Source organism: Taudactylus pleione, unplaced genomic scaffold (assembly GCF_031769625.1).
Source record: "Taudactylus pleione unplaced genomic scaffold, aTauple2 ptg000184l, whole genome shotgun sequence".
NCBI classification, from domain to species: domain Eukaryota; kingdom Metazoa; phylum Chordata; class Amphibia; order Anura; family Myobatrachidae; genus Taudactylus; species Taudactylus pleione.
The window spans coordinates 4,938,857-4,954,207 of NW_028284586.1; the positions used below are offsets into that span (position 1 = coordinate 4,938,857).

General features: G+C 42.8%; 1 protein-coding gene across 4 annotated transcripts in view; it reads left to right on the forward strand.

Moving 5' to 3' along the window:
• Window positions 1-11,849, forward strand: part of LDAF1 (lipid droplet assembly factor 1) — a 115,785-nt gene extending 103,936 nt beyond the window's left edge. For all 4 annotated transcript variants that reach the window (XM_088476163.1, XM_088476161.1, XM_088476164.1 and 1 more), the window contains exon 5: window positions 11,359-11,849. In XM_088476163.1, coding sequence (XP_088332289.1) covers window positions 11,359-11,458 — 100 coding nt within the window. In that variant the 3' untranslated portion in view covers window positions 11,459-11,849. The remainder of the gene's footprint in view (window positions 1-11,358) is intronic.
• The last annotated feature ends 3,502 nt before the right edge of the window (window positions 11,850-15,351 follow it).

Sequence of the window (15,351 nt, forward strand, 5' to 3'; positions counted from 1 at the left end):
ACCTATGTATCTGTTCTCAGTACAGCCAGCTTAATGTCAAAGTTGCTATTTTCTTTTTAAAGAAACCTTTCAGGTGTATATCCTGTCAACATCCATCATGTCTACACCAATGACATGTTGATATGATAGATTTGTGGCCCAGTGGTCACTTACCTGGTCCTGGCAGCTGCAACGGCTCCAGGGTCTATCCCCTAATCCTAATGCCTACCACTGATGTCAACTTAGTGTCTGTGGACGTGTTGAGCCATGTTGACAATCTAATGTCGACATTGTGGTATCAACATTTTTGAAATGTTACCGGATCATCCTTTCAGAGAGTAAACATTTCTTTTACCCCTCTACATGCTAATGAATGAATATTATTCTTTCTGAGCCTACAGAATGTTATGGAAAAGGCAATGCAAGTTTTTGTTGTTTGTTTTTTCATCATCTACAGAGATTGGTAATGTAATTTTTAAGGATAAAATATCAAAATACTTTGGTTTTCATTAAATACTAGCTGAAGTACCCGGTATTGCCCAGGTTTAAATCTTCAAGTTATGAAGTTAGGCATCCCAGACCAGGTGCCACCCCTCTGTAAAGTTTTCATCCAAATCCATCCAGGAGAAGGCCCAGAACAGGCTCCCCTGGTCAAAGTTCTACCCAACGTACACAAACAGGAGGTCCAACCGGGACCCAATCTTCAAGTTCTTAAGTTAGGTATCCCAGACCAATTGCCAGGCATCCAAGACCGATTGCCACCCCTCTGTGAAGTTTTCATCCAAATCCAACCAGTGGAAGGCTCATAACAGGCTCCCCAGGTCAAAGTTCTACCCAGCGTACACAAACAGGAGGTCTGACTGGGACCCTAACCCCCCTAAAACCTGGCCAGGATCCAACTGGACCACCTCATGTTGCTTTCATCCCAATCTGTGCAGGGGTGTCCAAATGCATAACCAGACAGACAAACCGACCAATGAATATATAAGATTAACTGAGGAATATTATTATTTCATCCAATACACTTCCATAGAGCGGTTTTGTTTATAAGGAATCGGTATGATTATGCGTCCGGCGGTTGGAATCCCGACACCAGCATCCCAGCAGCAGTGGAAATCCCGATAGTCCTCAGGTAAGTATTAGCTAACCTAATTCTACCCCCTAACCCTCCCTTAGGGGTGCCTAACCTAATCCCTCCTCTAAGTGCGTAAACCTAACCCCCCTTCCCCTAGCCTAAATCTAACCTCCCGGGGGGGTGCCTAACCCTAAACCTACCCCCCCCCCGGCTATCTGCGCTCAGTGCCCGGCGTCTCTTCGAACGAGATGCCGGGCTTCGGGCTCCCGGCGTATGTCTAATGACAGGCGTCGGCATAGCGACGCCTGTCTTTAGACCCTTGCCGGGATATGACAGTCGGGAAGCCGGCTGTCAGGATAAGGTCCGCCGGCTTCCCGACTGCATACTGTTTATAATACATAATTGTGTAATACAGTATGTTGTATTTTATTTAATAGAATTGATATCTGTTACTTACTAAGTATATCCTTGGTTTCATGTATTTTCATTTGATACTTTACCTCAGTTTATTAGCATTTTGATCTACATAGGAAGATTTTAGTTCTACTGTGACACAGACAGAGGTTATGACTACAGACAAACCTATCAAATGTATTATACAGGGTGGTCCATAAGTGTGGAAACACCCTCATAAAAAGGAAATGAGTAAGGAAATATTAATCCAGTGTCTACACATGATATGGGAGTGGGGGAAAGCTTTTTAGGGTATGTCACCAGTATGGCAGCCATCTTTAAACAGCACAATTCAGTCTTTGATTTATAACCCAGCATACAAAGCACTTACGGATGTGTCCTTGCTCATCTAGCCTCAATATGCCATACAGCGAGATATGCCTAGCTTGAGTGAGCCGCCAGGTCCCATGCAGCTCTGCTAGTGTCAGGCGTCTTTTTCTGCCGCAAAATGCATCTAAGTTGCAATGTGATGTGACTAGGACGTTCCACGAGACTGTGCTGAATAATTTGATATGTGACACTTGTATATCTGTGTGCAACTGAGTCTGTAAACAGAACCTGGCATGGGAAAAGAGCTTTGGCTGCTTCATGGTAGCACTTCTCTAGGGATGTTTCCCATTCGATGGATGTACTTTTCCCATTGAATACCGGAAATTTGATGGTTGCGGGTGTGCAGCAAGATTTGATGTCAGAAGCCCGGCAACTATTCGATCCGGGCTTCCGATGCCCATCCCTACACTTCTCGTGCTGATTGAAAGACTCAGTCGCACACAGATATACAAGTGTCACATAGCAAATTAATCAGCACAGTTGTTTGGTGCGTACCAGCCGCATCGCATTGCGACTTAGACGCATTTTCGGCAAAAAAAAAGATGCCGATAGAGTCTAACGGGCTGTTTGGCGTGTCTGCAGCAAAGACGACTGAGGACACATCTATTTATCAAAGTTAATGTTCTGTCCCCTCCCTAGGCATAAGTAAGAGACAATCATCACAAGTGGGCTTAAGCTCCACCTAACAGCTGACATGTTCAAGATGTGTCCTCAGCAACACCTTTTTTCTTTTAATATTTGCTCCTGTCTAACTTAACCATTCCCTCTGTAGAGCATGGTCAGTTTATTAAATGTCCTCAACACAATGGATGGACCCAGAGTTTTCCTTTCTGTTTCAAGATTTAATTATTTTATGTTTTTGACTGGTCAGGATCCATTTGTATCTCCTGAAATTTGTTTGAAGAGGTTTCTCCCTCTCTCCTCCATCCATGTCCTATGTTGGATTCACTTCCCTCATTCTGAAGTGAAATGGGCTTACCATGTTCTAATATCCTTGAACATAAATGTCTCCAGTTTCACTCCAGAATGAGTTGAACCACATACCATGCCCAGAATCCTCTCAGGAATGTTATGCTTCATACTCTGATATCACTAATGTTCAGGTAACTTTTGTTTTTTTTACCACTTTGTGCTGGATCTGCAGTGTTTATTCTCCTTTTTAAAATGGTGCACACATCAGTAATTGGTGATGAGGTCCATCTATTTGCAATGCTCTCTATGTTGCGCCGTGCTCTCTATGGTCTTGTCTATAGTTGTTTGCAGTGCTCCCTGGGCTGTTTTGTTGTAAGTGATAGTACATGGAGCATATTGCATACATCTACAGTCAGGTGCATAAATATTGGGACATTGACAGAATTTTCATATTTTGGCCTCTATTCACCACCACAATGGCTTTGAAATGAAACAAACAAGATGTGCTTTAACTGCAGACTTTTAGATTTAATTTGAGGGTAATTACATCCAAATCAGGTGAACGGTGTAGGAATTACAATGGTTTCTATATGTGCCTCCCACTTTTTAAGGGGCCAAAAGTAATGGGACTATCAACTCAAAAGCTATTTCATGGACAGGTGTGGGCTATTCCCTCATTATTTCATTATCAATTAAGCAGGCAAAAGGTCTGGAGTTGATTCTAGGTGTGAAATTTGCATTTGGAATTAGTTGCTGTCGACTCTCAATATGAGATCCAACGAGCTGTCACTATCAGTGAAGCAAGCCATCACTAGGCTGAAAAATCAAATCAAACCCATCAGAGAGATAGCAAAAACATTAGGTGTGGCCAAATCAACTGTTTGGAACATTCTTAAAAAGAAAGAATGCACCGGAGAGCTCAGCAACACCAAAAGACCCGGAAGACCACGGAAAACAACTGTGGTGGATGACAGAAGAATAATTACCCTGGTGAAGAAAAACCCCTTCACAACAGTTGGCCAAATCAAGAACACTGTCCAGGAGGTAGGTGTATATGTGTCAAAGTCAACAATCAAGAGAAGACTTCACAAGAGTGAATATAGAGGGTTCACCACAAGATGTAAACCATTGGTGAGCCACAAAAACAGGAAGACCAGATTAGAGTTTGCCAAACAACATCTAAAAAAGCCATTGCAGTTCTGGAACAACTTCCTATGGACAGATGACACAAAGATCAACTTGTACCATAGTGATGGGAAGAGAAGAGTTTGGAGAAGGAAAGGAACTGCTCATGATCCAAAACATACGACCTCATCATTGAAGCATGGTGGTGGTAGTGTCATGGCGTGGGCATGTATGGCTGCCAATGGAACTGGTTCCCTTGTATTTATTGATGATGTGACTGCTGACAAAAGCAGCAGAATGAATTCTGAAGTGTTTCAGGCAATATTATATGCTCATATTCAGTCAAATGCTTCAGAACTCATTGGACGGCGCTTCACAGTGCAGATGGACATTGACCCGAAGCATACTCCAAAAGCAACCAAAGAGATTTTTAAAGGCTAAAAAGTGGAATATTATGCAATGGCCAAGTCAATCCCCTGACCTGAATCCGATTGAGCATGCATTTCACTTGATGAAGACAAAAGTGAAGGGAAAATGCCCCAAGAACAAGCAGGAACTGAAGACATTTGCAGTAGAGGCCTGGCAGAGCATCACCAGGGATGAAACCCAGCGTCTGGTGATGTCTATGCGTTCCAGACTTCAGGCTGTAATTGCCTGCAAAGGATTTGCAACAAAGTATTAAAAAGTGAAAGTTAGATTTAGGATTGTTTAGTTTGTCCCATTACTTTTGGCCCCTTAAATAGTGGGAGGCACATATAGAAACCGTTGTAATTCCTACACCGTTCTCCTGATTTGGATGTAATTACCCTCAAATTAAATCTGGAAGTCTGCAGTTAAAGCACATCTTGTTTGTTTCATTTCAAAGCCATTGTGGTGGTGAATAGAGGCCAAAATATGAAAATTCTGTCAATGTCCCAATATTTATGCACCTGACTGTATGTGAATGTTGGGCATACAGTGTAGCACCTCTCAAACTTTATCTAAACAAGAACCATCGATGGAAGCAAAGCAAGAGCCAAATAATGAATGGGAAAGCAGAGCATTTATGTAACGTAATAATAATACTCCGTCCTTGTTGTTTATCACCTGATCAAATAGTCTGTTCTATTCATTACGCTGCTGCTTTTTCACCTTGGCATATCATGTATGTACAAGTATTGCATATAAAATACTTCTGTGCCCATTTACAATTTATTAAGGATGATGCTGTTTGCTCCACAATGTTGGCAATAAAATATTCGCCAGCTGCCTCTGTTTACATGGCCGCCAGCACTTTATATAACAAATGTGCTCCACTTTCTCTTCAATCTGTAAGTGTACAGACATCTCGGTGTATTATAAACAAGCAAGTTGCCAGTAATTTGCTCTGATTTGATAAATAAATCATTTTAATTGTTTTGAATTTTTATTTAACTGACTTTGTATTTGTATACATGATATAAATTCTTCCTCTAAAAGCATGTTACGTGTTCTCAAGGTAAGATTCAATATATGGATGGAGGTTCTCAATGCTGGCTTTCCAGCTGGTGATGTAGGTCTGTCTGTGAGACGCACAGATTCACAGTCTGCTAAACCTCATCCTGCCTGCATTTCACCACTGCATGGAAGGATTCACATGCTTCATTAATGCTTCGTATGCTTTAACTAAAGCTTCAATCAAGGTGCTTTTAATTTTCCTGTTAATTATTACATAAAAGCTGACAGTTTTTCGGACGTTTGGAAATAGGTTAAACCATTGGTTCCCAAACTCTGGGTCTCATTCAGACCCGGTCGCAAGCGCTGAGCGCTCACAACCGGGTCGATGTTAAGGCCCTGCGCACGCAAGTCCTGTAGCGAGAGAGAAATTCTCTCGCTCCGGAGCTCACTACAAAATGGGCGGCTGTCGATTTTGATCGACAGCTCGCCCCGTTTTGTAGGCGGGGCGGTGGCTGCACAAACGGAGGTGTTCCTGACGGAAAGCCTGCCATTTTGTGGGCGGCCGCACTGACATCAGCAGTGATGTCAGTGGTGGAGCTTCCTGCTTGATCAGAGCAGGACGGTCCCTGGGGCTTGCGGTTGCCAAGACCCAACCTTAGGGTCTCGTCGCAAGCCCCGATGGTCGCGATGGCCTTGACCATCGCGACCATCACCCTGGTCGGTCGCTAAAGGTGTGGGTGGTAACCCACAGCTTAACTAGCGACCAGGAGGCCGCATTAAAAAAAATAAGCGGCCGTCCTCATTCAGAACGAGCGCTCGCTTCTTGCGAGCGCCTCTGATTGAGGGCCTCTGTCCTTAAGGCAACGGTCCAGGTTTTAAGGATATTCATAAATGGTTAAATCAAAAGACTGAGGTACTAAGTAAGTTACCTGTGCCCAAGCATGGTTATCCTTAAAAACCTGGACCATGCAAGCCTACTCCCCAGCTGGGATGACCGGGAGTCTCCCGAAAGTAGTCAAATCTCCCGGCCCTCCCGGAAAAGTAGGCAAATCTCCCGGCCGCCATCATCACCCTGCAACCCTTCGCATCTCCCCGATACCCCCCATCCCAATACATACAGCCCCGCAGTGGGGGGGCAGTGATGCAATTTGCATTGAATCGTGGCCCCGCCCCCTGCTTCACAGTGCCATTAATCTCGACATTGTGAAGAGGGGGCGGGGCCACAATGACACGATTGCGCGGTAACTCCCCCACCCCTAATACTACATCATCGCCGCATCACGCCCCCTTCTACCACGCCCCCCGCAGAGAAGCCTCATTTAGCTCCCTCCTGGAAGGAGGGGGATAAGTATGACCTGGACCGCTAGGGTGCCTCGGGGACAGAGTTTGGGAACCTCTGGGTTAAACCATTTTGAACATGCATACATCCATATAACTATAAAAATTATACATTATCATAAGGTAAAAATGTTTCATACTGTACACAGCTACTATACAAGCGCTGAAAAATAACCAAACTATAAACTGCAGAGTATATTCTTATATATCTCATTTATAATTAGACACAGGTTGATAGCCTATGAATGGGTTTGTATATAAAGCAGTATCCAACTCTCCCTAGTCTATCAGAACAGTTCCAGGTATTAAATATTTATACATGACAATGCCTGTTTTATACTAAATCTCAAATGTACAGTACAATCTTTTTATTCACACCAGTTTTTCCTTAAATAAAAATGTATTGAATATAGTATTTAGAGTGCAAAAAAAAAATTACATTATAACCTAGTTCAGATGTCATGATTGGGATTATATTGCATCAACCTCCACCTAGACAGTACCGCACAGGGTATGCAGTCGGGAAGCCGGCGGACGTAAGCCCAACGGCCGGCTTCCCGACTGCTTTATCCCAGCGAGAGTTAAATGACAGGCGTCTAAATCTAGACGCCTATCATTTTACCAACGCCGGGAGACCGGCACCCGGCATCCCGATCGAAGTGATGCCGGGCGCCGCTGCGGACAGCCGCACGCGGGGGGGACTTGGGGTTAGGCACCCCCCACGGGAGCTTAGGGTTAGGCTAGGGGGAGGGTTAGGCACCCTCGGAGGGGACTTAGGGTTAGGCACCCCGCCGGGGGACTTAGGTTTAGGCGGCGGGGAAGGGGGGGTTAGGTTTAGGCACTGGGGGGGAAGGGTAGGGTTAGGCACCCCTACGGAGGGTTAGGGGGGGCAGGTTAGGTTAGTAAATACTTGCGTCTGGCGGTAATTCATACCGAATCCCCGCACAGTGTATGCTCGGGTTCATGTTGGCAGCCATGCCGTAAAGCTACAGTAGATATCAGACCAGAAGGAGATAGAATTCTGAAATAATTCAGGAGAAAGCACTGGTAAATGTAAATACTGCATATATAAAGAAATACATTTTTTGGAAGCAAAAATTAGGTATAGTTTAACTCATTTGCTATGGAGAAAGAGTAAGGCTCACCATCAGCAATTTTTAAGGTATATGCGGAGAACGAGTCCAACTTGTTGTTCCCACTGGCAGGGGACAATAAAAATGAAATGACCTTCTCCCCACTGGTCCTGATGACCTTTGGGGATTGTGGGTGGCCGCGGAGGAGAAGCAGGAAGTGATATCAATGTGGACATGTGCAACATAATTAAAAAAAAAAGCTTTAGAATGGGAAAATAATTTGAGTCCCCTATATTTTCCCCATAATGGCCCCTAGAAAGATGGGAGCACCCTCATCTGATTGAAGAGAATCTCTTCTTTCAAACCAAGTGCCCTATAAAAGCTAATCACCAGACATTAACCCCATACTACTGGCTTCCAATAATTAAGATACACCCACATTTTAAAGAAGAGAGTTCCCTCTTCAAATGATGTGACCACTCACCAGCTCTTGTCTGGTGGATCACCTGTGATCACTAGACAATAATACTCTGATCTACATAAAAATGACATGTTCCATAGATGGGGGTGGCTCAGTGTGTTATACCATACTGCCCCCAAACACACACATGGGGGCAACTCTTTGACTTGTGATCACTTAGGTCTCCCCTCTATCAAAGACTAAAACATTATAAAGAAAAAAACATCCCATGGATAGGGATCTAATCCCCAGATATCTGCCATTTGTGTCAAATTAAAATGGACCCTCTCATTTAATGCATTAGGCCTTAATAGACTACTATATTATTACTACACCTAGTAAGCATTTACAGTGCCTTGCAAAAGTATTCACCCCCCTTTGCATTTTCATGTTTTGTTGCCTCATAACCTGGAGTTAAAATGGATTGTTTGAAGGTGTGCATCATTTCATTCATAGAACATGCCTACAACTGTGAAGTTGTGTGTTTTTTATATTGTGAATCAAACAACATTTAGGACAACATAACAGAAAACTTCAGCGTGCATACCTATTCACCCCCTAAAGTCAGTACTTTGCCGAGCCACCATTTGGGGCAATTACAGCTGCAAGTCTCTTTGGATAAGTCTCTATGAGCTTGCCACATCTTGCCCCTGGGATTTTTGCCCATTCCTCAAGGCAAAACTGCTCCAGCTCCTTCATGTTGGATGGCTTCCACTTGTGAACAGCAATCTTCAAGTCTGACCACAGATTCTCAATTGGATTGAGATCTGGGCTTTGACTAGGCCATTCCAACACATTTAAATGTTTCCCCTTAAACCACTCGAGTGTTGCGTTAGCAGTATGCTTCGGGTCATTGTCCTGCTAGAAGGTTAACCTCTGTCCCAGTCTCAAATCACTGGCAGACTGAAACGGGTTTTGCTCAAGAATATCCCTGTATTTAGCACCATCCATCTTTCTCTCTACTCAAATCAGTTTCCCAGTCCCTGCTGCTGAATAACATCCTCACAGCTTGATGCTGCCACCACAATGTTTCACTGTGGGGATGGTGTTCTTGGGGTGATGGGATGTGTTGGGTTTGCGCCAGACATAGCGTTTTCCTTGGTGGCCGAAAAGTTCAATTTTGGTCTCATCTGACCAGAGCACCTTCCTCCATACATTTGGGCAGTTGCCCATATGCCTTTTGGCAAACTCAAATCATGTCTTCTTATTTTTATCACTGAGTAATGTTTTTTTTCTGGCCACTCTTCCATAAAGCCCAGCTCTATGGAGTGTACGGCTTATTGTGGTCAAATGCACAGATACACCAGTCTCTGCTGTGGAACTCTGCAGCTCCTTCAGGATTACCTTTGGTCTCTGTGCTGCCTCTCTGAGTAATGCCCTCCTAGCCCAGTCTGTGAGTTTTGGTGGGCGGCCCTCTCTTGGCAGGTTTGTTGTGGTACCATGTTCTTTCCATTTGGTGATGATAGATTTGATGGTGCTCTGGGGGATCATCAAAGATTTGGATATTTTTTATAACCCAACCCAGAATTGTACTTCTCAACAACTTTGTCCCTGACTTGTTTGGAGAGCTCCTTGGTCTTCATGGTGTGATACCTCTTGCTTAGTGGTGTTGCAGTCTCTGGGACCTTTCAGAAAAGGTGTGTTTATACTAACAGATAATGTGACACTTAGATTTTACACAGGTGGACTTCATTTCTCTAATTATGTGACTTCTGATGGTAATTGGTTGCACCAGAACTTTTGATGGGCTTCATAGTAAAGGGGGTGATTACATATGCACATTCCAATTTTCAGAATTTTATTTATAAAGATTCTTTATATATATAATATATATAATTTCTCATTTCACTTCACAAAATTAGACTATTTTGTGCAGATCCATCGCATAAATTTCAGATAAAAAAAATAATAATTACAGGTTGTAATGTAACATAAAAGGTAAAAAGCCAAGGGGGTGAATACTTTTGCAAGGCACTGTAAATTGAGACGAAAATGAAAATGCATTTTTAACTGCAGGTTTTGGTATGGAAACCTCTGCATAGAATCCTGCTATTTGCTATTTTGAAAACGTGGATTACAGCCAAAGCAAAAATTAGAAAGTATTTCTTTGTGGCGTTAATAAACAAAAATTAAATAAAAAATAATCACATTTGTTTTTTTACTGTAGTTCACTTTCTTGAAATTCAATAAATATAATTTTTTTGGCCATTTTTTTATTTAACTGTATTTGACAAGTTAGATGGAGCAAAGGCCCTCATTCAGAGCCGCTCATTAGCGGCTGTACGCTCGTTCCGAGCGATGTTTGCACATCTGCGCATGCGTACGGTTTTTAGTACGCATGCGCGAACCAGTCAGTGCGGCCGAAAATCGTTTGTACGCTATATAGCGAGTGCCTGCTATTTTGAGTGACAGAATGAGGCGTATGTGGGTGGTAACAGGGGAAGGTGCTTGAAAATGGGGAGTGGAGATCCGTACGCAGGCGTGCTTAAAGGTCAAAACGGGCGTTTTATGGGTGTGTATATTTAAAACAGCAGCGTCATTGACCACGTCACTGGGTTATTTTAGAGCCAGAACTGCTCGCAAATTTGTGGTAGCAAACACCAACCACAAGAATAGCGAGCAGTTCATACGCTGGTCGATGTACTCGATTAATCTAATAAATAGCGGACATGACGTATGGTGCGAGCGGCCAGGGGGCGTTTTTAACAAATAAACGAGCGTATGTTTTGCTCGTTCGTTCAGACTTAGAGGTGTGAACAGACTGCAATGTGCGTACGGATCATTTGAATAACAACCCCTTGTTTTTGAACGAACGACCGCAAATAGCAAACGGCTCTGAATCAGGCCCAAAGTTCTCTGTACAAAACAAGGTATAAGTGGTGTGAGTTGAAGGGGTTAATCGCTTGTGTGTATTGTACCCATTTTCACCTGAGGTTTACATATTACCATGCTCCGCTACATATTCTGTAGATCAGGGTGTCATTACTTCGTCATCGTCTCACCAAGGGTTCTCCATCTGTCATATGTGGAAAGAGCAAGAAGAAGAGAAATTAACATTCTCAAGAGAAATAGGTCACACAGTTCTTATGGAAGGTCTATTATCCTTATAAGTCCTGGATTTTTCTGGGTTTTTTTTATTTAGAGTTTTTAGTTGTACATGAATTGATAACATCTATATTTTTCCTTTAATATTTCAGGTTGTCATTGAAAGTTTCAGAACACTCTCAGCCATGCTCACAGTCCGGAGATTTTCGTTCTACTAGAGAAGCTACAAAGGACCGCTGTAATAATGACTAGAAAATACATTATATGTCATTCCTGTAACTCTGGCCTTTTTCTTGCATTCACTCTTTAAAGATGTATCTGGTTCAATGACTGGTTTCTCCTACTTATGTTTATGTTCACCTTGGTTTAGCTTCACTGTTCACTTTTTCCTTTATAAATTCAAGTTTTTAAGACCGATTTAAAGAATATATATATATATATCACAAGGAAAACTCAACAATGATTCACTTTTTGATATGGTTTTCCCCATGTGCAGTGTAACATGAACAGACTGATTTGTGCATGCACTAAAGGCTTTTTACTAAAAGATTACAAGTTATCTTCAAATGACACGCACAATTTACTGTCACATGCTTCACCATAAGTCTTGGGTATGTCCCTCCAATAAAATGTATTTATATTATATTCTGCGTTGTAATATCGTAATTGGTTTCTGTGCAATTTGTTTTTCTTTTGCGATCTGGCAGAGTAATTACTTTGTAGAGTGAATTTGTTCATATGGAACAGATAATATGCTGTATAGCTGTCAAACTCAGTTGAAGTGCGCGTTTTAAAATTAATTTACAGTGTAATAGAGATGGAATGGAATATGGGAATCAGTTGATGTTACTGTGGCTGTGTCACGTTAATATGGCATATAAGCAACCTAAATTGGAATCAGGGAGAACCCATATAGGTAGAGCACAGCGGTCAGACGTTCTAAATGGCAGGTATAGAGTAGACAGAACAGGTAGTCCTGAAGAAAGATATTGAATATAGAAATAAACGCCATGCACAGCAGGAATTAACTAAAAGCACAGCAGCGTAATAGCATGGTCAAAGCACAGGCTGTTTTCCCTTGCCTGGATACTAGAGCTTAAGTAGGAGAATAGTCAGAGACACAGCAGCCAGATCAGTGCATGAAAATCAGAGAGCGATAATCACAGCTTGAAGTAAGGGCTTTGTGTGGGTGTTATTAAAAGTAACTGAAACGTTTTCAAGCAGCAGGTTGTCCTGTTTTTTTTAATATACCTACATAAGTCCCGTGAGTACTGCAGCCATCCACTGCTGCATCATCTTCTCATTGCTGGAGGCACCTGGGCATCTATTTACCCCTAGACTGACTGTGTGTATGTGTGTATACATATATATTAGGGATGTGCGCCGACCCCCATGTTTTGGTTTTGGATCTGGATCTCCCCTGGTTTTGGATCTGGATTGGTTTTCCCAAAACCTCACCTCCGTGTTTTGTTTTCGTGTTTTTGGTTTTGGATCTGGATCTGCCCTGGTTTTGGATCTGGATCTCCCCTGGTTTTGGATCTGGATTGGTTTTCCCAAAACCTCACCTCCGTGTTTTGTTTTCGTGTTTTTGGTTTTGGATCTGGATTTTTTTCTTAAAAAAAAAACAGCTAAAATCACAAACTGGGCCTTCTTTTGTTCGTACAGTATTAATAACCTTAAGAACATTTATTTCCACTCGTTTCCAGTCAATTTTAACCACCTCACAGCTCACAATATTGATTTTTCATCTAGTTAAAGGGCCAAAAAGTTTTGAGCCAGCTTGCTGGCTCAAAACTGCTTGATATAATTATTAATAGAGTTGAAGAAGGCACCTGTGCTGAAACGCATTGGAGACCCCCAGACACCTACCCATCTTGAACCCACCTGCATCTACATCTGCCCCAATCCGGGCACCTGAACGGCAGCAACGGCGCTTAACCGGACACTGGTCCCCACTCACAGTGCACGCCCCCCACCGCGGCATTATACCAGACTTTGAGAAGAACTGATCCCACACCAACGGACCAGGTCACCTACCGGTAGGTCAACACCCATTCTCCTCACCAGTACGGGACGCCGCAAAGTGGGAGCACCCCTGATCACATCAAACAGGGCATCCCAGTTCAGAAGTCTGTCTACCATAGGTCCAGCAGGGAAGCATGCAGTAGTCAGGACCGCATGTCAAGGAGCCCCCTGAAAGGGTTGACCCTACTCCCCACACTGTGGTTACGCCCTGTCACCCCAAATCACCAACAACTGGGCAGTGTGTGCTGCCATGAACCATCTAAGAGACATTTATCTTCCAGGAGCACTGTGCCTCCTACTGAGCAACTACCACCCTCTATGTGCACACACAGATACAAATAAACTTATTTGTTTCTTCCACCATCCATCCAACCTCAAGTATCTCTGTTCTACCACAACACATCCACCACAACACACAGCCATCTGCTCCCCCCAACCTCCCCCCGTTTTTCTCCCTCCTCCCTCTCCCCACCAATGCGCGCACACACACACACACACACACACACACACACACACACACACACACACACACACAACCAAGGAGCTCACGTACCCTTCAATCTTATCATTAATAGAGTTGAGGACTGTGCAAAGATGATGGTTGGGATACCCTTGAGGATTGAAGAATTGATAGTTGGTGCAGCCCCTGGCTGTCAAATTGATAATAAATTAATAAAAAAAGTAAAAAACAATTCATTGGGTGCGGCCCTTGGCTGAATAATTAATAAAAAGAAATTCACTGAATTGATAATAAATTCATTAAAAAACAATTAATTGGTGCAGCCTCGGGCTGAATGAATAATAATAATTTTATTTAAAAAAAGTAAAAAACAATTGGGTGCAGCCCCTGGCTGAATAATTAATAAAAATAAATTCATTGGTTTAGCCCCTGGCTGTAAAATTGATAATAAATGAATTTAAAAACAAATCATTGGTTCCTAAACCAACCATAACATTAACTTAAAATGTCAGGCAGCAATGCCCCAACCAGCCCATAATTGAAAGGAAAAAGATGCAAGATGGAATAGTCCTTGGGCCCTCCCACCCATCCTTATGTTGTATACAAATTGTGGCTGAAATGATTGGTTTGTTTGGACCCCCATAAAACAAGCTGCCAATGTGATATGGACATGGAAATTAAAATGATCTCATACACAAACTGGCTTTACATTCCTAGTTGTCGTCGTTCTTGTCATCCCCATCAGTGTGTACATCCTCTTCTTAACACAATATTAATTCATCCCGCTGGAATCTACCATAGGCGCCTCTGTAATTTTTTGATGTAATTGTTGGTAGAGGTCTTCCTCGTGGAATTTGTAATTCATTTTAATGAACATCATCTTTTCCACATTTTGAGGAAGTAACCTCCTACACCGATCACTGACAAGGTTGCCAGCTGCACTGAAAACTCTTTCAGAGTACACACTGGAGGGTGGGCAACTTAAGCAATGCAAAGCCAATTTGTGTATGGGCCTCCAAAATGCCTCTTTATCCTGCCAGTACTGAAAGGGACTGTCTGACATGCCTATTATCTCTGAAATAGTCCTCCACCATTCTGTGAATGGAGACCGTATCACACATAGTCACAGTAGAAGACATGTCACTAGTAGGCAGTTCTCTCAGGCCTGACCAGATGTCATTTTTTGGTGAACGATCTGCATGACCAGCAGGCACTCTGTAAGGAAAATTGAGTCTTTTCCTGGCAGCTGCAGAAACTGAAGGAGGAGATGATGGTGTTTCACGTGCAGCTGCAGCTGACAATTTTTTTTACCAACATCTCTTTGCACAGTTTTAGATTTCGGTTTGTTGGAAAAAAAACTCACAAGGTAGGACTTAAACCTAGGATCCAGAATGGTCGCCAAAATATATTTTTCAGATTTCAATAGATTGACGACTCTTGGATCCTGGTGAAGTGAATCAAGGGCTTGATCCACCAGTCTGACATACATTGTGCAATTGCTCCGTTTCACCTCCTCCTTCAGTTTCTCCAGCTGTTTTTGCAAAAGTCTGATGAAGGGAATGACCTGACTCAAGCTGGCAGTGTCTGAACTAACTTCACATGTGGCAAGTTCAAAGGGTTTGAGAACCTTGCACAACACGGAAATTATTCTCCAATGCGC